General features: G+C 51.5%; 1 protein-coding gene across 1 annotated transcript in view; it reads left to right on the top strand.

The window, feature by feature from the left end:
- Window positions 1-12,369: 12,369 nt before the first annotated feature.
- The window catches only part of RPS6KA1 (ribosomal protein S6 kinase A1), a 37,315-nt gene continuing 26,110 nt past the window's right edge, over window positions 12,370-23,574 (top strand). Inside the window, exons 1-2 of the mRNA XM_050326335.1 lie at window positions 12,370-12,504; window positions 18,788-18,832. Of these exons, the coding sequence (XP_050182292.1) occupies window positions 12,442-12,504; window positions 18,788-18,832 (108 nt within the window). The 5' untranslated portion in view covers window positions 12,370-12,441. The remainder of the gene's footprint in view (window positions 12,505-18,787; window positions 18,833-23,574) is intronic.

Below are 23,574 nucleotides of genomic sequence, written 5' to 3'. Positions count from 1 at the left end.
GGCACCACAAATCTGCATCGCTGCCTGCCAGAAACGCCTGAAGCTAAAAAGGAAGTTTTTTTTCTGTTAAATTGTAATCATTTTACATGGAAAATGGCCTCTGTGTATCTGCTGGGAATGGCATTTGTGCTGCCTGGTGCAGTCAACAGGCCGGTCTGCTGGGTGGGCTCTGCATCAGCACAGGTTTCTGTCCTGTTTGTAGTGAGTTTTTGGAAACTGGAGACCACCAGTTTGATGGAAATGCACGTGAAAACCCCAACAGTTCTTCCTGTTGGAGGGTACTAGTGCTGTGCAACACTGTGCAGTCATTTTCCAGCTGAAAAGACAGGGAATATCCTCTTCTAAATCAGGCTGAGGATCCTCTCTTGTGAGGCCCCACCTGCAGTGCTGCCTCCAGCCCTGGGCTCCTCAGGGAAGGACATGGAGATGTTGGAGCAAGGCCAGAGGAGACCACCAAGATGATCAGAGGGATGGAGCAGCTCTGCTATGAGGAAATTTTGGGAGAAATTTGTGGCTTTCCAGCAAAGGGAGCCTTCAAGAAAGATGGAGAGAGATGTTTACAAGGGCCTGGAGTGACAGGGCTTCAAATTAAAGATTATTTTAGTCTGTATTATTTGATTATTTAGATTATTTGGACAAAGTGACAGCATCCTCCTCCTGTCCCTGAGCCCTGCCACGGGTGGGGAGGAAAAGGAAGGAGGAAGGAAAATGGCCTGAATTCAGTGAGTGCATCAAGCAGATACTGAGTTTCAGGATCATTTGTGTCAGAAGAATCACCCAGCTTGATGGCACAGGGATTTCACTGTCCCTAAATCATCCCAGATATGGTAATGCCATACCCAGGGACTAATATTGGTGACTATAATTCCTGGGAAATGGCTCCTTATCCTGCAGTTCGTGGAGATGAAATGGAGCTCAAGTTAAATTCACAATTTACAGAGCGAGCCCATCGTTTGTAAGGGCTGGGAAGGAGATGGCACAGGGGGAGCTGGTGCTGAGTGAAGTTGATTGAGGCTAATAAAGAGCTTTAATAAGTTGGCTTTAGAAGATTTCTGATGTGAAAGGCTGGGTTGTTTTTAAAACCTTTTATTGGAAACTGTTTTGTCAATCTTTTGGGGGTTTAACCTTCTCCTTGCAAAGGGAGCCAGAAAATCTATGGCGTGGCAGAAGGAACAGCAACAGAAAGCAGCAGGGAAAACTTCCTAAATGTGAGATCTTTTTTTAAAAGGCATTAAAGCCTCCAAACAAGAACATTTCATTGCCTTAAGTACAACAAACCAACCTGGAGAAAGTGCTTGGAAAATGTAGCAGGAACGTTCCCACAGTGGCTGAGATGACCTGGGTGTGGAGCAGCTCATCCCTCCACCTCCCAAAGCACCTGCAGGTACTACAGGACTTGGCATCCTGCTACTGGACACATAAACCCCAGCCTTTCTATTTTCCCCCCTTCTAAACAGATTTGATAGTGGATTTAATTTATTCTTGCTCAGTTACCTCAATGAGTTTACTTTTGGAGTTACTGTTAGATGACTATTAATCTGGCTACTCTAGATTACTATTTTGGCATTGTCCAGACATATTTTGTTTACCTTTATTCTAATGAAGTGGTATCTTGGTGCCTGTGATGAAATTCAGTGTTACCTCAGCACAAGGGCTGAGCACCCCTGTGTTAGGTGTTCTGAGTTTAGCCCAAGGACTGATTGTAAATTTAGGCAATTAAATTGGATTTTTTTTTCTCATCATTTCCTTCTTACTGGAGACAATACCAGAGGTCGTTCCTGCATTGTGGGTGCCTGGTGAATGGGTTTTGCTGGCCTGCAGCCTGGTGGGAGATGCCCAGGTTTCCCTGCCATGCCAGGATCCAATTAGCTCCCGTGTTGCCAAGCCCTGCAGACAAAAATTCCATGGATACTGAATCAATTTCTCCTGTAAAAAAAATTAAAAAAAAAAAAATTAAAAAAAAAATTACAGAATTAAGCTGGATCTGAGGCACGTTGGCAGGGGGAGGCCGGATTTGGCAGCCCCACGCTGTGTCTTTGCCACAGCCCGGTGGGCTCGGGGATTTGTGCGGTGCCGTTTAGCTCATTAACACGCTTTGATTAACAGCCTGTTCCTTCCCTTCGCCACACGGTGGTACCAGGAAACACAGAATCGCGGCTGGGAGACCAACAAATGGCAGGGAGCGTCCAGCAACAGCTAGAAAACTTGGGGGGGAATGGAGCCTGGTTTGCCATGGTCTAATCTGAGTTATTTTCTTTTAGAAAGCAAGAACAGCGCTGCTCCAGCAACCTCCATCCTCTGCCACCCTCAGAGGCTCAGCATTTGTCAAACAATACTCACCAGAGCAGTCTGAGGCCCCTCTGAGCCTCCCTTTCTAGTTTTTGGCGTGTTTTTGCTCGAAATCCAGGCGGAGTTCTCAATTCCTCATCAGTTTACAGGCATAGCTGTAAACTATTTCACAGGAATCTGTCCATGGTATATCAAGCCTTTGAACTTAGGCTTCCCAAATTCTATTTTAAGAAGCACTGGACTGTTCCTTTTCCTCCTCAGGCCATTATTGCAGCTGCTGTGCCTCATGTCCTGCAAGTCTGAGCCTAAACTAGAGCTGCTGCTATCCATCTCATCTGTCCTCAGCTGGGGAAGGGATACATCATCCTAAACCCGGATTTAAATAGGCATCATGCATAAGCCTGGTCGCTTTAAGGCTTGCTGGCACAATCTGCTTACATCAGACTTGCTGAATCTTCAACCTGAGATCATGAAATAATGTCCAAAGAAATAATACTTTCTTTATTGGAAAGCTCCCTCTGCTCTTTCCTCATTTTTCCTTTTGCTTTCTTGTGCCAGTATTAGAGTACAGGTGCTTTTTCCTCTACAAGCAAAACCCAGGGAGCTGAATTGCAATGTCTGTGCTAATTCACAATCTCTTCAAAAGTCTCACCAGAGCACTTTTTCTGATGCTGTAAAACTCTGGGCCTCCTTTGCCAGGCAGCAACCTTTACCAGCACTGCATTTAAGAGTCACAGAATGTCACGCTGTGGTGTGTCTTGGGCTGAAGCAATGCCATTAATTGCTGGTTTTCCTTCGCTTTTTGCATTATGAAAAGCCTCTAATCGCTGGGTTATCTCCTTCTAGCACGTGCTTCCCATGTTTGCCTTTTCCAAGGAGCGGTGTGTAAAGCTGGAAAGGAAGTGGCTGCTTCCCAGAGCTGGTGGGATTGCAGGGGAAGCACTTGACACCCTCCTGATACTTCCTTGAAGTTGGATGCAAAAGGGAAAGATGAGCTCCTGGTAAGCCAAACTCATTCCTCTGCTTCAGTTCTCAGTGCCTGCCTGGGGCAGGGATTTATGAATTTATTGGGATGGGGGTTTATGCATTTATTGGGGTGGGGATTTATATATTTATGGGATGAAATCACCAAAACACCCACCCAGAATTATAGGGAAAAGGCAGAGATATCCAGTCACAAGTATAAATGCTGTGGCATGAAGACGTGGCAAACACTGAAACCAAACCTTTCAGGGACAGCTGAGTGTGCTGGAAAACATGGAGGTTTTATTCCCTTTTCTCCATTGAACAGGCCCTGTCACCATGCCCTGGTAGTTCCTGGGTAATGACCCTACAGTGATTAGCAAAACAAGCAGAGCAGGGTTCCCATCCATTTGCAGGGAATGCTTTGGGAGTTTGGCTTATTGATTAACTGAGTGAATGAATGATTTTTATCAGCAAGGCAGGGATGAGCCTCTGGTTTGTTTTTGGGGAGGAAAAGCCAGGCTGGACAGGGCTGGTCTAGTGGAAGGTGTCCCTGCCCGTGGCAAGGGTGTGGGATGAGAACGAGCTGTAAGGTCCCTTCCAACCCTAAACCACTCTGGGATTCTATGAAAACACCAGGCCAGCTCAGCCCAGCCCTGGGAATGCCGGTAAACCCTTCCCTCCTGCCCTTGGAGGAGGAGGAGGAGGTCGGGTTGGGGCTGGGACTGACGTGTGCTGGCTCCAGCTCCCTGATATCCTACCCTGTGAGCCTGCCTTGCACACAGGAGCAAACAGATTGTTTGAGATAAACCTCCCCAATGTCACCCCAAGGTCCTTGTCACAGGCTGTGGTGCCTGGACTGGGTGTGAGCGTTCCCAGCCCCTGTGCAGAACTGCAGGGCTTTGGGTTCCCACCCCAGGCTCGCTGGGTTCCTGCCTGGCACGAAGGAGCAGGGTCTGAGCAGGTGACACTGCACAGCCTGGCAGAGGTGAGGGTGGAACTGTGACCTCCCCGTGCTGGTGTGCAGCTCCCAGCACCCTTCCCATGCTCTGCTTCCTTGTGTGACTCCCTGTGCAGTGCCAGGCTCTCCTCACGAGAGGGGATCTTCCAGTGTCCCCACAGGGGGGGTCTGCAGGGTTTTTGCATTTAGACACAGTCCCCATCTTACATCAGGAGGCAAATAACTCCATTTTCCCCCTGAGTGGTGCAAAGGACTGCGGGACCATGAGGGGTAACAAGCACACTCCGTGCAGGCTGCTTTAATTTGTTCCTGAGCTGCTTTGCTTTCTGCCATAACCCTTTCACTTCACTGAAAGATTAATTTCTAAGGCCACAGTGCTGATATTTAAACCCATCTGTTCCTGTGTGTACAGTGGTGATATTTAAACCCGTGCCTGTATCTTCCTCTTCCAAAAGCTTCTGCTGGTGATCTCGTAGAAGGGACATTTATCTGTTGGTAATTGACTCCCATATTAACTTCCAACTGGCAAACAGCTGCCAAAAAACTGTTTCCCATCTCTGTTGATCAATAGTCCCCTTTCAACAAGTATCTGGTGTTACTGAGTGTTAACAGCTAACAGCACTATGATGCTTATACTATTTTAAGGACTGTGGCATATCCTGGGGTCCTTATATCTGATAGAATGCTTTTGAGTTAAATAACGTGACATCAGATGTTATTTATTATCAATTTCCGACACACTGACCCTATTTCCACCGTATCTTGTGCTGGGCAGCTGCCACAGGACATTTATCTCCAACATTATGTCAGTGGCTGCTTAGGTTGAGGGGGAAGATGATTCTGTGCAGACTGTAAATAAAAAAAAAATGAGACAGCAGGTCTGGCCAGGAATGTCTGAAACCAGGTTGGGAGCAAATATCTGATTTCCCACAGGAAAAGGGTGAAAGGAGCCGTTACCCACCATACAAGTCTCACTGAAGCAAAACTCAAACCACCTTCCAGGGCTGGAGCAGTTTAAACTGCTCACTGCCTCTTCCAGGACATTTATTGGCATGAAATAACATCCACTGAAGCTTTTATCTACCCACTGGGTGACAAAATACTTGATTAATCAAGTTTTTACTTTGTAATTTACTGTTAATCAGTGGCTGGAGACTCACAGGAGAGCAAAGCAGAGGCGAGCGAGAGGGGAGGTTCTTGGATTCTTGAACAGGAATGTTGGGACACATTCCTCTACAAAGGATACTTAGTTCTCAGTGGTAAAACTTCACCATCTGATCAACACTACCCTCCCTTCTGCACAGTGATAGAGGAAAGGCACAGCCACAACGTGAGAAAGAGATGGCTTCAATCACATGGGTGCCCACAAAGTTTAGAGGAAGAAAGATAAAAGTGAGTTCTTGCTTTTGGTGCTAGAAATTATCTTTTCTGAGCAGCTCTGGAGAGTGACAATAAAATGAGAGCAGCACCCAAGAACTGGGCAGGTGGACATGTAGCCTGCTAATGGAAAACCCTTTGGGCTGAACTTGCAGTGCCTGGAGGGGAACTAAAGAATAATTTTGAGAGAGGATTTTTCTAGTTAAGAGTCAAGTGGTTCCTCCCTTGTCAGTACTCAGTTTGAGTACTCTTGATAAACTCACCCAGAAGGGCAGCAAGCCTCTCTCCTCAGAGAGCCAGAAAAGGCCCAGCTGGACAGTCCTGACATTTCTCATACAAACCACAAGAGACTCTTTGGGAAGAAGAAGGTCTAAAGAGCAGCCTCCAAGCTCCTTGCTTCACTCAGGAAGGTGGGAGGAGGGAAAGAGCAATTTAATAGTCAAGCACAAAGTACCAGCCTTGTGTGCTGCAAGACATGCAATCCTGCAAAATATCCAAGAGCCTCACTAAATCCAGAATCTGTTTGTTTGGGGTTTTTTTGTAATGCTGATGAGGGACAGACGGATTTTCTTTTGCCAGGGAATCGAGTTTCTGACATCACTGAACCTCTTGTGCCTTTTGTTCACTCCCAAACAAGGAAACCATTGAGCACAGTGTCAATGTATCTCCTACCTGGCCATGAAGCTGAGTCATACCTGTGCTTTGTGCTGCCTGAAGCAGTTTCTAAAACACAGAAAACGAGTATTGTTAGAAGAGAAGCTGGAGACCTGCTCTCCTCTCCTTAAAAGATGAAGGTACCTCTTTCCCCCACCTCTTAAAAAAATTGTGCTGGTGTTATACCTTCCTGTGTAATACAGTCAAGTTATTAGGCCAAAATATTCCCAGCCAGGATCATTTCTCACAGTTTAGAAGATTGTTTCTCTGGCTGGTTTTGGGATGTGGCTTCTCAAGGCTGGATGTGTGCAATGGTCTCTGCTTCCTGAGAGGAGTGAGCAGTAAAATGCAGCAGGTCGTATATCGCTCTGAAATCAGAAATAAAGCTTGGCTTCCCCCTAAGGAAAAGAGTGTTCTGGGGTCTTTGGGCTTCTCAGCAGGATTTCTGACATTCACTTCCAATTGTAAAATGGTTTCTTTATTTCTTTAGGTGGAGTGATGGCATCCCAAACCCCAGGATGGGGTAATTAGGGACAGGTATCTGTGGGTGCCCTTGGCGATGCTGGGCGAGACTTGCTCAGCTTTCAGGATGTTGGCTTGGGACCACAAACGCTGGGATGACATTTTCCTCTCCCTGGGGACTCTGCTGAAATGTGGTTTTGTTTTCCCCTCCCCCTGTCTGGAAGATGCTCTGGAAGGGCATCTTTTTGTGTCCACTTGAAAGGCCCATCACTTGTTTACGAGATCTTAAGCCTAAAAGAACCATAAAAACCCGACTGTACTTAGTGCTGTGTTTACTCAGGTTTCTCCCTGTCTGGGGTCGGTGCAAACAGCCCTGGCAGCCTCACTCCTGTTTACAGTTTCCAATAGTTTTCTCTTTCATGTTGTCACTCCCTCACATAGCCCTGCACTGGAAGAAACTACAACCATAGGAAAAAAAAAAAACCGGTAAGGAGTTGCTTATGTTTTGTATGGGGTTTTGAAAAAGCTTTTTCAGGTAGAAAAAGGATACTATTATGGAAGAAATGCTTCCCTGTGAGGGTGGGGAGGCCCTGGCACAGGTTTGCCCAGAGAAGGTGTGGCTGCCCCATCCCTGGAAGTGTCCAAGGCCAGGTTGGATGGGACTTGGAGCAACCTGAGATAGTGGGAGGTGTCCCTGCCCATGGCAGGGGGGTGGAACAAAATGGTCTTTAAGGTCCCTTTCAACCCAAACTATTCATGATTCGAAGTGTAGTTTGAGCCACTCTTGACCTCTCCTGTGTTGAAGGAAGGGCTGGTCAGGGGAGCTCTCAGAGCTCGGCTGGGGGGTTGTGCTGAGCACTGCAAGTGCTGATGCCTGCAGAGCCCAAGCCCTCAGCAGCTTGCCAGGAATCCAAAAGGCTGGATGGGCTGTGAAACAGCTCCTCAGAGGTCGCAGGAAAACACCCAAAGGTTAGGGCAGAACCACAGGCAATTGGGCAGAGCATTATTGGCCTCGCATAGCTCGAATACCGAAAAACCGAGTCACCTCCCACTCTCTCCCCTCAGATGATGCGAGGAGATGCCTGCGTTTGAAACAGATGGTTTTCTCCTTTTCCTCGGATGTCCGGGGCTGGGTCCTGCACAGGAGCTGGAGCCGGAGCCGACCACCCCCCTTTATTTGCATCCAGGAAAGGGAAGGTAACTGATCCAGGAGACGGGCAGCGATTGTATCCATGACAACCAGCAGATATGGCCTCCTTCCCCATCGCCTTCCCAGGGCACAGCCCGGCTCCGACGGGTCCCTCTCCTCGAGGCACCTCTTGGCTGCAGTTCAGCGTTCCTCAGAGACACGTTCAAAATCCACAAATTAAGCACATTTCCCGGAGCCAACGCAGCAGAATTCCCTGGCCTGAGCTGCGTGTGCCTCACCAAGGGGGCTCCCTGGGAGGGGTTTCGGGAGATCCGGGTGGATCCGGGGATGGTGTGGTTTACACAAACACAGCGCAGGAGCGGGGTGGGCTCGGCAGACTGAGAGTCTGCAGAACCAGCAGGCAAAATGCAATTTATTCTGCTGGAGAAAAAAAAAAAAAGGTTTAAATACGTTAAATCCCCTCAGAAATGCAGGTGAGCTGAGCACAGGAATGCGATTCCCACCTATGCAGGAATGTCAGCAGAGGTTAAAGGTGTTTGCTCTGTGAATAAGCCTCAGTCTGCACAATCCCTGTCCGGGGGAATGGGAGCTGCCTGGGCTGTGCTTCCCTAAGAGCTCTGCATCCCGCTGCCTGCTGCGGTGCAGTTCCTGCATTCCAACCGCTGCCTGGACCTGCCTTGGGAAACGCTGGCATTTGAGAGGCAGCTGCAATCGCACCCGGTGCTGGGGAACGGAAAGAAATCTGTCAGGAAAGCAAAAAGCTGTTAAACACAGCCAGTTTCTCTCATTTCCAGGGAGCCCCTGCTTTATATCTTCAACGTGGTTTGCACCACGCTGAGGAAGAATGTTCCCGGGATCAAAACAGGGTGATCCATCATCTCTTCCTCCATGGTGGCAAAAACAAAGCAGAAGAGGCAAAGAAATGAGATGGTGAATAGAGAGCTGGGGTTTAGAAGGCAGGAGCTGCCCTGGCATTTCAAGTGTGACTCAGTTTCCCTGGGAGGACACTGGGACAAGAACGAGCTCTGGAACCAATTAGTCAATATTAGAAGTACAAAGAGCTCTAATTAATTGACTGTCTTAGCAGATTAAGTCTGTAAATTGTAGCAGGCATTTGTCTGTAAATTGTGGTAGACATTTGGGACTCAGCCTTGTGAGTTCTTGTGCCTTGTGAGGTTTTTGCATTTCCTTGTGTGTGTAAAAGCATGTCCCTGGATTTGGAAAAAGGATCTGGTGAGCCACGGGAGCACTGTGTGGTGATGGGGAGAATCACTTGGCCAGCTCTTGGAACAATGAGGGAAAACTGGATCTGGTGAGGATACAGACCAGTCTCCATCCCCTCTGGAACAGCTTCTTTGGGGATGTTCTGGTTTGGGCTGGGATAGAGTTAATTTTCTTCTTAACTGGCTTAACGAATGTTGTCAGCCCCTCTGCAAAGGAAAACGTTTCCCAGCCAGCTGCAGAGGCAAAAATATCCACAATTGTATTTGAGGAGGATTTGATGGGTTTAAAACCAAACTAAAACCCGCAGCATTTTGAATTTTCAGTGAATGCAGCACTGACAAAGGATCCAGCTGATCCAGAGTCTCTGTTTACCACAGCAGCAGCTCTCCCCAGACTGCAACTGTCTCAGAAAAATGCCAGTCTATATGTTTTAATCACTGTATTTAGCCATGACAGTCACCCAAACAGCAGATTTTGCTTTCCCTACCCAGATCCAGGATCAGGGATGTTTTTTATAGCCGTTCTTTGACTGGAAATACACCCTGGGGGACACCACTGCCTCAATTTCTCTTACCCTGACATCCTGCCCTGGACTTAGCAGCAATCTCCTGAGGCACGTTTCACCTTCTGTTAATCCAACAAGGATTCAGCATTATCTGGTGCAGGAATTGAGGGAAGGTCAGTCTGATAATACCTTTTATCAGCAGGGATATGGCTTCTCTTGGAGTCCTGGAGCTGGGGACTGAGAGAGGCCATGGAGTGTCCACCCAGCATTGCTGCTGAATTGCTGTGCTGTCACCAAGGCCTTTTTTGGGGGTGTTATTAGAATTTTGAGATACTGTAGAGCTACCTCAGCAAGAAGGAGCTGCAGAGATGCAGAGAGTAATAACTCACAAGCCATTTGTAAGAGAGCAATGTCTTTAATTTGCTGTTCTACTAAAAGAAGCGGGTATGATAATCTGGCAGTTTTATTTAGGTGCAGTGGTATCGTGGGTTTAGAGCCATTGTCTTCTTCCAGCCTGAAGCTTCATGATTTCTGTCTTTTGTCAAGTCCAGGGGCAGCCTGCCTGTCTCTGCCATGAAATATGATGGACTTCCTGCATCCCAGGAGACCTGCCAGGGGTGGAAACAGCAGCATTTCTGTCTCCCTCCCCTTCATAGGCCTTGCTCTGGGTATTGCCCACGAACCTTTCACTGTGACCTTGAGAAGGAAAACCTGCTTTCCTACCATAACTCTTACAACACTTCAAAAAGCCATTTATTTTTAACTTTTAATTTTTTTAACTATTTATAATTACAGTTGTGACTTTGGAATCAGAAATTTCCCAGGAGTTAACGACCAGCCTGAGATTCCCCCCTCAGCTGCTGCAGGTTCCTGCTCAGCACCTGATCCTACCTGAATTCCATGCTTGGAAGTTGGGAGGTATTCAGTGGGTCACCTGATGGGAAATGGCCTTTGTGCCTGGCACCACAGCTTAAATGTTCCCTCTGGGCTTGTCACCTGGGTGGGAAGCTCCAAGTGCACCAGGATGTGGTGGATTCATGGGGTCTGGCATTAAGGCACGGCCAAGGTCATCGAGTAGAGTCCCATTCTCCTTCCAAAAAGGAAACAGAGGGCACTGTCCTGCACTCGGCTCCCTCTGCATTCCTACCCAGAGCAGAAGGAAAGGGAGGTGGGTTTGGCAAACCAGTGAAGAAGGTAAATGGGATTCTGGTATTGACATCACCGTGTTATTGATGCCGTTTAGAGCAGGTTGCAGCAGCTGGAGGCTGGATGTAACCAGCCGGCACATCGTGTTCCAGGCAGCGAGGGGAAATCACGGATGGCTTCGGAGCTGAGTGAATAACTCCCCGCAAGATCTGCTTCAGCTTGCTCCAGCAGCAAGTGCCATGAGTTTAATTGGCTCTAACAGGACCTCAGTGAGTACCAGCCAGGTGGATTTGTGCTGTTTAATGCCCTCAGTCTGGGGCTGCAGCACGCGCGGCACAGGCGGGGGCTCCGAGCCCAGGACTCGGAGACAGCGATTCCCAGGCTTGGCTCGGGCACTGTCACTGCAGGAATTTCCTACACTCGACCCCCACACACAGAAAGGATGGCAGCTCTCTCCTAAATCACAATCAGGTCCTGGGGATGACTCACAGAGCAGCTTCACGTGCTTTGGAGAGTCACTGGAATTTTTCAAAGCACCAGGCTCTGGTTTAACTCGGCTTTTTTGGAGTTCACTGCCCCTTGGGAACAGGTAAAGGGCCAAGGGCTGTAGCCTGGGACACCTGCCCTCAGAATGCACAATCCCAGCTCCACTCAGGCTTATTAAATGTTTCCAGCCACACCTTGATGAAGTCAACCCTTAGCGATGTGTCTTTGAACAAGATTTACTTTCTTTTTTTTTTTGGTAACAAATAGTTTTATAATGAAATTTGAAAACACGGTGCATTGGGGTTTGGTAAAACGTAAGTAGAACAAAACTTTCTCCTATTTCAGAAATGTGACAGGTGAGAGTTGCCAGGAATTCTGAACACCTGTACTTGAGGCACCTTTCCTCTGAGGCTCTCCAAAGGTGGATGTGTTCTTTATCCCTGTTTTGTAGGGAGGACTGGGGGCACTGCAGGAGGTGATGAGCAGTGACTCCTGGCACATCTGGAATTTGGAATCCATTTCCCAGAGCATTGCTGGGCAGGGATGAGGCACCTCGAATCCTGGTGCAGTTCTGGGCCCCTCACGACAAGAGAGACATAGAGGGGCTGGAGCTTGTCCAGGGAAGGGAAGGGAGCTGGGAAGGGGCTGGAGCAGCAGGAGCAGCTGAGGGAGCTTTGGGGGGCTCAGCCTGGAGAAAAGGAGGCTCAGAGGGGACCTTCTGGCTCTGCAACTCTTTGACAGGAGGGGGGACCCCGGGAGGTTGGTCGGGCTCTGTTCCCAGGGAACAAGGGACAGGATGAGAGGGAACGGCCTCAAGCTGTGGCAGGGGAGGTTCAGGTTGTATGTTAGGGGAAAATTCTTCACCCCCATCCCTGGCGGGATTTAAAACCCATGTAAGATGCTGCACTCGGTGCCGTGGGTTAGGGGTGCCCTTGGCAGTGCTGGGGGAACAGCTGGACCCGATGCTGGGTGGGGGAGGAGCGGGGGTGCTTTTCCAGCCTGAACGATTCCGCGCTCCCAGCCCACCGCTCCCCGCAGCCGGCGCGCTCCGGGCTGTGCGTGCCGGATGCTCCGGGCGGAGGATTCCCCGCAGCCCCTCCCCGGAGCCTCCCGCCCGCCCCCCGCCCCGCCCCGCCCGCCGCCCCGGCCCGGCGCGGAGCCGGTGGGTGCCCAGCCCGGCGGCGCTCGGAGCCAGCCCGGCGGCGCGGGCACCCGCCGGCAGCGATGCCGCTCGCCCAGCTCGCCGAGCCCTGGCCCGACATGGAGCTGGTCCATCTGGACCCGGAGGTGAGCGGGAACCGCCGGGGCGGCGGGCTCCGCCGAACAAAGGAGCGCCCGGGTGGGACCCCGGCGGGGCGGGGGATGCGGTGCCGCCCGCCCCGAGCCGCTCCCCGGGGCTGCAGGAGCGCGGCCGCCGGAGCCGAGCGCTGCCGGGGCCGCTCCGGGGCTCGGTGTGCGCGCCCGGGGCTGGGGTCGGGGCACCGGGGGGGCTGCCGGGCTCGCCGCTGCCCTTGCAGGCTGTGATGGTTCGGGGAGCGCAGGCAGCGCTTCCAAATCTCCCGGGCACGTTTCCTCCGTTTTGGTTTTTGTTTGGTTTTTTTTCGGGGGAAAACGGACCCCGCTGAAGGCCCAGGGGATAAATATCTCAATTTTGGTGTGTTTTTTTTTTTTCTCCCGCGGTCTCCCTCGCCCTCCCAGCCCCGGCTGCTCGCACAGGCCTGCGCTGCCAACTCCGATCTCGGTCCTGTGTCACTTTGCTGGACGTCTGCTCTTCCCTCCCGCTTGGCTCCTTTTCCTCCTCATTAAGACCCCCAAGCGAGATGTGCGGGATGGTGCTCAGCCCCTGTCCGCGTCCATGGCTCGCGCCACAGCCATTTCCCGATGAAGGGACAGCTTGCAGCAGTTGTCACCCTCTGCAGAGCAGCCGGCTGAGGCACTGTGCTCTGCAACTCTTTAGTTAAACATCTCATCCAGATTGGCACTAGCAGCTCTCCTGGAGAAACCAGAGGGAAGGTGGGGATTTTGTCCCCAGGTGTTTCGCAGTCCGTGGTTCTTTCCTATCGTTCTGGCAGGATTTGATGCCGTCACAGCCCTTTATCGTGCCTGGGGATGTTGTGATGTCTAATCAGTCAGATTTGCTCGTTCCTATTTAAAATCACCTCTTAAGAGATCTCTGCTTGGAGTGCGGGCAGCGTTCCAGCCCTGCTGCAGGGTCAGCGGGGAGGTGTGTTGGCCACCGGAGGCGAGGTTTCCTAATTTTCATCGGCCAGGTGTGGCACAGCTTCCCCTGGAGCCCCCCGTGCAGGTGGGGGCTGTGTGGAGGGTCTACCTGGGCCAAGGGTGAGGAGCGTCTGCTCGGAAGCGCCGCTGGAGTCACAGGGATGAGTTTGTGCTCCAAGGTGGGAGAGGAGGGAAGTCCCGCGGCCATTCCCGAAACCACATCGTGCGCCCGGGGCCAGGGCTGGGAGACAGGGCTTTTTATTTGTGGTTTCTGCCTTCCTAAGTAGGGAGACGCCTGAGAAGCCAGAAAACGCCACTAGACTCACAATGGGAGGAAACTAACGCCAGCGCCCAGGGCTGTGGATGCCGTGGGCGAGATTTCATTGACTCCCTAATCCCGGGTCCCCCAGGTGCCGGGCGGGCGCTGTGTCAGCACCACGGGGTCGCTTCCGAGAGGAAACGGCCCGGGGGGGATGTCCCGTGTGTTTGTCAGCCTGAGTCAGCTGCGGGGCTCCCGGGAGCAGCGGGGACTGTTTTCCTCATTGCACCGGTAAAGGGGTGTGTTAATTGTAAACTGAAACTGGAGGGAGCCTCTGGCTCTCCCCTTCCCCCACCTCACCTTGGCCACAGGTCAGGGTCGGGCACCACGTGCGGGTGATGCTTCTGCAGATCGGGCTGTTTGTATCTCGGGTTCTGGGGTGGGACATCAGCAGTTTACCTCCCTTCGGGTTAAGGTGGTGAGCAAACACCCTCGATTCTGGCGAGGAAAACAATACAGGTGTTCTTCACCTCTACACCTGGGCCAGATGTCAAAGAGCTCGCTGAGATCCAGCACTACCTGCGAGCAGTGGAGAGGGACTAAGGCTCGGGAGGAGTTTTGCACCTCGAGGCTGAAATCGCCAAGGGTAGGGGCCCAAGGGGGAAGTTTTCACTGCTCCTGGGAGAGGTGGCACCACTGAGAGAGCGAGGAGACTTTTCTGGAACACCAGTTACGTAAATTGCCCTGGGATCGGTGCCATCCAGGTTAGAAACCGGCTTCCTCCGACCTTTGCTTTCTGAGTCACGGAGCAGAGGTGCTGTCACAGCGCTGGTGGAGGCATCAGTCCTATTGTTGAGGGATTTGGGGTTTTTCCACTGTGTTCCAGGAGGATTGGCTGTCTGGTGCCCCGTGTCCCGGCCCACTGGAGCTCAGCTGTGCCAGGGAAATGCGTGGGAGTGGGTGGCAGTGGGAGCTTGAACTGATTCCTTGCAGGAGCCAAGTCCTTCAGTCCTGGGGACTGAGCTTTGTAATACTCTTTCCTTCTTTTTTTTTTATTTTTTATTTTTCCCCATTCTGTTTATATTATTCCGAATATTGCTTATGTAGTAGAAAAACCTGGCTGGGTCACAGTACGAGCACTGGAGGATGGAGTTGAATGACACAGAAATTCCTCCCTGTGAGGGTGGGCAGGCCCTGGCACAGGTTACCCAGAGAAGCTGTGACTGCCCCATCCCTGGAAGTGTCCAAGGCCAGGTTGGACAGGGCTTGGAGCAACCTGGGCTAGTGGAAGTTGTCCTTGCCCATGTCCTTCCCAACCCAAACCATTCTGGGATTCCGTGCTTCCATGATTTCATCCCCATAGCGATGGATCTGTCATCAGGGCTCTGCTTTGCTTTAAATTCTTTTCTCATTACCCAAACATACGGCAACGCAACTGACGTGGGATTACGCCAAACTCAACCACTTCAAGCTAATTATTTTTGCCTGTATCATTCTTTACCGAGCAGGAGCTATTCATGAACGACTCCTTCTCAAGCATCGTAGCTGCACAATGCAAAAACTATGATCAAAAGACAAGGGAGGCAGCCGAGTGACTGTCTCTGATATGCTTTGTGCAGAGACTACCTCGGTCTGTTTGGGCTGCAGGAGTTCTCTTGGAGATCTCTATTATTGCAGAATGATTTCCTTTCTCTGAACTGCAATAGGCAAGATCCACACGCTCCACTTAATAATGATAATCATCATCATCATTTAAAATGCCTTGTTCTTGCGTCAAACCAGCAGAAGCTCTGGGGTGAAGGGGTTTCTTCCCCCCTTCCTTCCTTCCTGCCTGAGTGCTTGATGGTTCATCAGAGTTGAGTGAAAGAGCATCTCCTGGGTGCCTGGTGCCCAGGCTGTGTTTTGGGCATCTCAAAAAATGACTGGTCAGAAGGTCCAGAAATAGCAGCAGGCTGCTTTTCCAGCAGAGCTGCCGATAACCCGGGATGGCTTGTGCCGGTGGTGTAACCACAGAGCATGGCAGGAGTGGGGCAGCATCCCCACGGTCCTGCCAGGGTGCCACTCGTCCTGGTTTCACATCAGAGCACACTGGCCTGGTCTGTAAATTGCTCCCTGTACTGGGGATTATGTGGAATTAAAAGGATTTAAAACACAAGACGTCCTAAGATAGATATCTCCCAAGTTCAGCCAGGCACTTGCGTAACTGAGCACACTTGTTTTCCAGGATGCTTTCCTGCCAAGGGAACTTTGGAGCATCGTGTGTGCAGGAGGGTTTCTGTGTCACCCCTCGGGCAGCTGGGGTGGTCACTCACCCAGAGGTGCCCTCCCTGCCGGGCTGCTCCACGTGCCCATCAGATTAGCTCTGTAATCCCTGTTTCCGCTCACCCCGGAGCAGGGCAGGCTGCAAAGCTGCAAGGACAGGCCACTGCTCCCCCCTGGTAACCCAAGCCCTGCCCTGCCACAGTCTCTGTCAGCTCCTCACTGCCCCGAGGGAAGGAGCTCTGCCTCCCTCCTGCAGCACATGTTGCCTGCTTGCTGCCCGTGGGAGATCTTGGGGATTTTCTTGGAGTTGGGATATTCAGGAGGCTCCTTTCCAGCCCTGAGAACAGTGTGCTCTGAGAGGGCATCTGCAGGCAGGGAGGCAAACACACATGTACCCTCGTTTGCCCTCTGTGCAGGGGGAGGGCAGAAATAAAACATTTTAAAGAGGCAAACGTCAAACCAAGAAAGCCACAAACTGTTCCAGCTCTGCTTACGATGCGGTGAATGGCTGTGTTTTATCTTGGGGATGAGCCTGAACTGTGCGTTTCCATCTGGGACAGTTACAAATGGCCCTCGAATTCCATATGAGGGAATAAGGACTGGGTTTGCTCTGGGGTGGAAGGAAAGTGCTTGGCAGTTCTCTCACACATCTGCCTCATGTCAGCTTGAGAGTGCAACTGTTTCATCAAGAGCTTCATCCCTCTGGGACCAGGAAACCTCCCTGGCATGGGCGCTGTTCTCTTTCTTTCCCCATCCCTTCCATCCCCAGGTAGGGTGGATTTCTGTCTACAGCAATGTGTAGGACAAGCCTTCCTCGGAGCAGGGAGCTGACAAAACACAGCACTTGGGGCTGTGGTGGGTCCATGGGTGGCACCTGGTGTCTCCCACCTTACCCTTGAAGCTGAAGGGTGGGACAGACCCTGCACGAACTCACCCCTCTCCTGACACCTGCCCTGTAGATCCGTTCTCCAGACCATGAGCCAAGCACTGCTTCCTTCTGTCCAACACAGAAATTCTGCTTCTTAAGCTGTTTCAGACAAAACCAGCCCTCCCTGAGCTCTGGTTTGGATTAGCAGCCAGTTAGGAATTGTTGATCAGTGACAGCTGAGCCAGTAAACAGCAGTGTGTGTCCAAGTCTGGTTATCTCCAGCGCTGTGTCTCCCCCTTCGTTGTGGGGGCTGTTCATAAACACAAATCTTACTTCACTGCTCAGCTATTCTTTGTGCTGATGGCACCAAGAGCTCCCTGTAAACATCAGGGCAACATTCCTCTGGGAGAACTTGGCTTGGGTGGCGGTGCTGTTGCTTTTTTTTCAGTCGTTGACTGAAAATATTCGTGAACTTAAAAGTTAAGTCGGGACTGAGGTGGGTTGTGGAGCTCAGAGTAGGTCCATATAGATGCAAATATTGCAGAGCCAGAGTCAGGCTGGTGATCTCAGCTGGTGGTGTAGGACTGAGCTGTTCTCTGGGGCAGCACAGGTTGGACTGAGTGGAGAGAGACCTAAACGTGAAGATAAGTGGAAACTCTGGATTACTGTCTGTGGATTTGAAGTGTCTGAAAAATAAACTTGGGCTTAGATTTAGCTTTTTAACCTTACACCTGTTACTGTGAGCCAGGCACGAGCAGGGAGCTGAGCAGTGTGAACCCAGCAGTGGTGGTTTAAAACCCTCCTGTGGGAAGCAGGAGAGTGCCCAGTGAATGTTGTAGAAAGCAAGTGCAGCATTAGAGGGAAGTTTTCACTGTGGCCCCAAAGCTCTGTCAAGACCAGCAATGGGAAGTTTTGCTTGATATTAAAGGTACTGAGATAAATTTGGCCCAAGGGGTGGAAGGGGATAGTGGAGCCCTGAGACAGAAGCCAGGCTGATTGTATCACTGAGTTGTTGCTTCTCCAGGGAAAGAGTTGGCTTTGTTTCTGTCCATTCCTGAAAGGCTCTAAAACCCAGGCATTCCATTAAGAATCCGAGGCCAAAACACATTGGCATTGCAACTCTTCTCTTAGGCCATAACACGTGAAAAGGAGTGAATAAATTTGCCTTGTTCTTTTAGGGAAAGGGAGGATTTTTGGAGCCTGTGACTGCAGTGCAAATAGATGTCAAAGTCTTCTTGCCCTTGTTTTTCTCCACAGTCTGCAGAAAACCTTCTGTACGTGCTTATCCTGCTCTGAGTATCTGTGTCTTAATGAAATCCCACCCACTTGTGCTCCTGCTGGTTTCTCCAGCGCTGAACCTGATCCCTCCTGTGTTCCCCGTGACGGGCTGGTGCCACTCCACGTGGCTCAGGTCACCTGCTGTGACTTTGTGCAGAGCTGGACCCGGGGCCAGGCAGGTGGGGCACAGTTCCTGCAGCCTATCAGCTGGGATAGGGTAATAAATAACTGATGAATGTTCCCTTTAAAGCCGCTGTCACGGCACAAGGGCTGTTAACTGCTGAACCAGTCTCCCTGCTTGCTGCTTCCAGTAGTCTCTCCAGAGGGATAGTGGAGGGACAGCCACAGTGTGGGTGCAGGAGGGGTGGGATGGATCATCCTGCACCCACCACCTCAGGGGTGCACGGGCATGGATGGCATTCACCCCACAGCCAACATTCGGGGTATGAGGAGCCCTGGTTTCATCTGAGGGACTGGTGGAGAGACTTCTCAAGTTAAAAGACAAGAGCCCCCTCGATATATGGGGGGGGGGAGATGTTCAACCACCTTGTACCACGTCCAAAATGCCATCCTGCCCCGTTTGTCCCCCCTGAAGGGCTCCCAAAGCCACCAGCCTTGGCAAGGGGTGTGAGGAGCGACCCCGTGGCCAGCACGTGCTAACAGCAGGTTCTCTTCCTTTGCAGAACGGGCAGGCAGCTCCAGAAGAAGGTGGAAACCCTCCAGCCAAGGTAAAACTGCTCCAGGGTTACATCTCCAAGCCGTCCCTCCGAGGTGGGTGGGGGGTGTGAGCGGGCTGTTTATAAACCCCGTAAGCTGCTGCACTGCGATGGGGATGAGTGCGCATGGCAGCGTGAGGGACTGGAGATGGGCAAGAGGAAAGATAAAACCCCCCATCTTCCTGTCCCTCTGGTCATCCAGACATGCCTGGGAGGTTTCCCAAAGGGCTGCCTTGGTCCAGCACACGGGAGCAGGACTGGAGGCCGTAGCTGAGGGCGAGAAGTGAGAATCCCTGGGGCGTTTCGGTGCCGTGTTTACACCTCTCTCTGTGTTGTGATCTTGCCAGGTGGGATGAGAAGTACAAGAGCATTTGATGGTTTTGGCACAGCTGCCCTTGCTGAGTGCCTGGTATCTGTTTATTCTCTTGCCTTGGTGGGGCTGGGAGAAGCTCCACTTCTGCCAAGTCGCCCTTTGCATCCCCATTGGCATCAGCTGGGAATGGCAGAGGGAGCTGAGCTGCTTTCTTCCACCTTTTGGGCAAGGGTCTTCTTCAGGCACCTAAAGCTCATCCTGCCCCACACATGAACAGCCTGGTGTTGAAGGACTTGATTTCCCTGACATGAGCCCTCCCCAAGTACAGGACTGAGCGCTGATGCTCTCACAACATCCTAATTGTGCCCGTTCCTCTCTGCCCTGCAAGGCACTCCAGAGCAGAAGAGCCATTTCAGTACCGTGAAATCATAATCCTTTCAGGATTTCCTTTCCTGATCCATAACACGCTCCAGCTGTGGAGGATGACACAATGTGTTTGATTTGCCCTGGGCGACCTTGCCGAGCAGGTTGTCAAGAGCTTGTCGTGTGCTGTACCCTCAGCGAGGGCCCCGTGGCAGCTTCTCCCTCTGAATCATCATCCCTGCTAAAGGCTCTGGGGGCTTGTGGTGTTGTTTTTCCAGTTGGTCACGTTGTATTTTTAGTAAAAGAAATTTCAACCTAAAAACCAGTTGTCTACGTTTCAGCCAGGTTTGTTTTTTTGGTGTGGGGTTTTTTTCCCCTGGAATTTTTGGGGATTTCTAGCAGTGCTGTTGCATCCCACTTGCATGTTCTGCTTTTCTGTGCCATTCGCTGGCCTGGCACTTTTCCAGCAGCCTGCAAAGAAATCTGGTGTGGGTCAGATGAAACTCAAGTCACTGAAACTGTGCATTTCCCTCCCCTGACAACAGCGGGTTTATGGTTCCTCACTGTGCCTGCATCTCTGGCACGGGGAAAAAAGTAATCTGTGTCTCCTGGTTGGATTCCAGCCGGGTTTCTAAGACTCGAGACTTTGCCTCTTTCATCTTCAAACACTTGGCTAAACTGCCCTCCCCTAAAAGCTGCTGCAGGATGTTGCTTTAAAAATCATTTAAGATTTTTTTTCTTTGAAGAACATCACTGAGACAAACCCTGGCTGATTGCATCTTGTAGATGCTGCCCCACAGAAAGATCATGAGATAGAGGCCAAAAAGCACTTGAGGTTCCCTTTGCTGCTCTGTGTCTGTGGGACACGGACGTGAAGTCCAAGCTGGAGCAGAGCAGTGGGCAAGTTGTCCAACATCCCACAGCAGGGAAGCCACCAGAGCCCTGTGCTGGTGCAGGTGTCCTGCTTTCCATTTTCCTGAGGCCCCATGGCCAAAATGCCTGTGAGCAGTGTCTTGACAATCCCATTTTGGGTAATTCTGAACACACAAAGCCCTGCTGCGTGGTCCTGAAATAACCTCGGCGGCGTTTTCCAAGTTTGTACAAGGTATGTTTGCCACCAGCACGAGCGAAATCCCTCCTATAAACACATACCTTCGACTCGAGGGCAAGCTCTGCCCTGAGATGCTGCAGATGGGGGCACAGGCAGCACCCAGAATATCTGTGTTTTTCAGTTCACTTGGAGTGTAGACGTCAGCAGCAGCTTCTGGCACTGGCGCTACCCACAGCAAGGACTGAGGCAGGAGAAGCGAGCGGCCGTCACCGTCTGAGGTGACTGTTCTCGAGTTGAAGGTTGCTCAGGCTCCCTCCCACACCCTTCTGTGCTGTGTGTAGAGAGCTGTAGGGGGGAGAGGCACCTTTCTTTCCAGGTTTGTACTCGCTATTCCTTTTGCGGCTCGTTCTGTGATCTCTTCTAAAAATAACCCGGAGCGGCGACAGCGGCGATTACTCAACGCCCACACAGCAGCACCGTCCCTCCCCTGTCCCTGCCAGCGGGATGCTGCCAGGAGGGCAGTTGTTATTTGCCTGGGCAGTGACCAGAGGCACTCTGCAGAGGAGGGCATCCAAGAGTTCCTCAAAAGAGTCGGGAACTCCACGGCCGGTAGCGCGAGGTCGGTGGCGTCGGACGCCTCTGTCGGCGTCTCACCCGCTGCTGTTGCGCTTTGGGGTCTTTGGGCATGAAACACGATGAAATGGTCACTGCAGAGGTAGTGAGGGGGTGTTTTTGGCCTTGTTCAGGGACTGTCTTGCTGCTTTTGTACCTCCAGCTCAGCTTCCTACCGAGGAACAGCTGGTGCATTTCACAACCTCTTGTGGATTCCACCTTTCAAGAACAGTTGTGGTACACAAGTCCCTGCAAGCCCCGTTCCTTGGTGCGTTTGCCTTGGGAATGCCTGCAAGATCCTTGTGCTGGTTTGGGCTGGGCAGAGTTAATTTTCTTCATGATGGCTGTTGTTTCGGTTTTGTGCCGAAAACAGGACGGTCACATCCCTAAAAACAGGCTGCTGATCCAATGCTGCAGAAACAGGAGCCTTTGGCAAATTTAGGTACAAGGATGGGTGTTTTTCTCATCCTCTTTGGTGGTGGTGGTGGTGGTGGTTGAAAGCTGCTCTGCCCAGGGCTGGTTGGCAGCACTGTGCTTTGGTCCTGGGTGCTGAGCCTTGTTCTCCTCTGTGTTCTCCAGATTTTAATTGCCAGGTTGGCTGAAAATGGTCCTTGTTCAGCTGGGGAACAGCAACTGAATTCAGTGGGAGAATGGAACCTCTCATGTCTGGGGTTTGCCAGCCTGCTCTGCACCCAGCATGGCTGAGGGGTGAGCCTGTGCTCCCCGAAGGTGCCAAGTGTGAGGAATTATGCATGGAAGTACAACACCCAATTAGTGAAATCACTTCATAATGAAAAGCAGAGGAGTGGATTTGCAGTGCTGAGTGAGCCCACACTCTCCCAGGAGGGAACGTGGTGAGGGCTGGGGGTGCTGATCAGCTTGTTCCTGGGTGATAATCACAGAGCACAGTGAAAACTGGGGAAGGGAATAACTAAACTCTTCCAGCTCTGCACCATAAAAGAGACCTTTGAGACTGGAGTGAGGGCTGGGATCCTGCACATGAACCAGGCACACGGTGCCCCACCTGCTCAGGCTGTGGGAATGCAGCAGAGAGGAAGATAAGGCTTCTTCCCAGACCTGTGTAGCTCCTGCTGCTTTATCCTCATGTCCTGACCAGGTAAAGCTTGCAGAAAGGTCCTTCCCTGCTGCATCTTGCGAGGGCATGAAGGAATCCTGGGCATGGACAGCTCTGGCCAGTGAAATACCTGCATCACCAACATTACCATCAGTGTGTGTTGTTCTGGACAGAACGATAGAATCACTGAGTGGTTTGGATTGAAAGGGACCTTAAAGCCCATCTTGTTCCATTTTCCACTAGCCCAGGTTGCTCCAAGCCCCGTCCAGCCTGGCCTGTGTGTCCAGCAAGGGTCCAGGTGAGGGAGAGCCCTTGTGCCAGCCTTGCACGTGAGCTCCAGGCTGAGAGTGGGACAGGAATCGTGTCCAGTGGTGTGTGATCCCTGTCAGAGCTGGACACCACTAATCACAGCCTCTTAACGTGGAGGGTTTCAAAACAAACAAGTGGCTGCCCTGCAGTGGGCTGTGTGTGTTTGTACAGCTGCTGCTGCTGCTTTCTCCAACAACTGGGCAGCTGTGGAGCTGTGGGAAGGGGCAGGTCCCTCAGCAAATCCCCTCTCAGCCCACTGCCCCTCTCCTGCTGCTTCCAGCCAAGAGTGCTCTGGCCAATCTGGTCCCCCCTGGCAGGGGATAACCTGGTGGGAGCAGAACCTCTCGTGGTGCTGCCTGGAAATCCGCCTTCCCCCTGCCCTGCAGGGACCGGGCTGCAGCTACGGCTGCTCCCTCAACGTTTGGCTTTTCCAGCCTGTCAGTGCTAAAGCTCCAAGTTCAAACTGGCTGCTCAGTCCTGTCAGCTGAAGGAATCAAGTGGGTTTGTTTCTCCAGCAGTGCCTGACAGCTCCCGGCCTGTTCCTGGCAGAGCGTTTGCTCTCCGTCCTTGGCAAGGCTGGGCTTTGGGGAACAGCAGCTTTCTGAGCTCTTAAAAAACACAAATAAATGCCTGTTTGAGGAGCAGAGTGTCTGATGAGCTGCAGGCTCTAATGAATAATTGAAGAGGGGTCAGTTTACAGGACTTGCACAGGAGGAATGCGGCAGAGGCTGCGGAGCAGCGCTCCAGCAGCCCTCCCACGTGGTGCCCCAACCCACCCAAACCACTCCGGTTTCTTCCCTTCCATTTCCACCCCCCTCGTGGGTTCACAGAAGCTGCCTCATGTTCTGTCTCTAGAAAGCCCTTTTCAGTGAAGGAAAAAAAAAAAAAATTAAAAAATCATGAAAATCGGTTACTTTGTGTTGGTACCTGGAGGAAATCTGTGATCCCTCTCTCTGTCAAAGAGCTCCTGATCCCACAGGGAAGTGAGGGATCCTCCTGCCACCCTCTCTTTGTGCAGGCTGCTCCTGGCA

The sequence above is a fragment of the Myiozetetes cayanensis genome, unplaced genomic scaffold, assembly GCF_022539395.1.
Source record: "Myiozetetes cayanensis isolate MyiCay16 unplaced genomic scaffold, myiCay2020 scf31, whole genome shotgun sequence".
Classification (NCBI taxonomy): Eukaryota; Metazoa; Chordata; class Aves; order Passeriformes; family Tyrannidae; genus Myiozetetes; species Myiozetetes cayanensis.
This window is presented reverse-complemented; position numbering and strand designations above follow the sequence as displayed.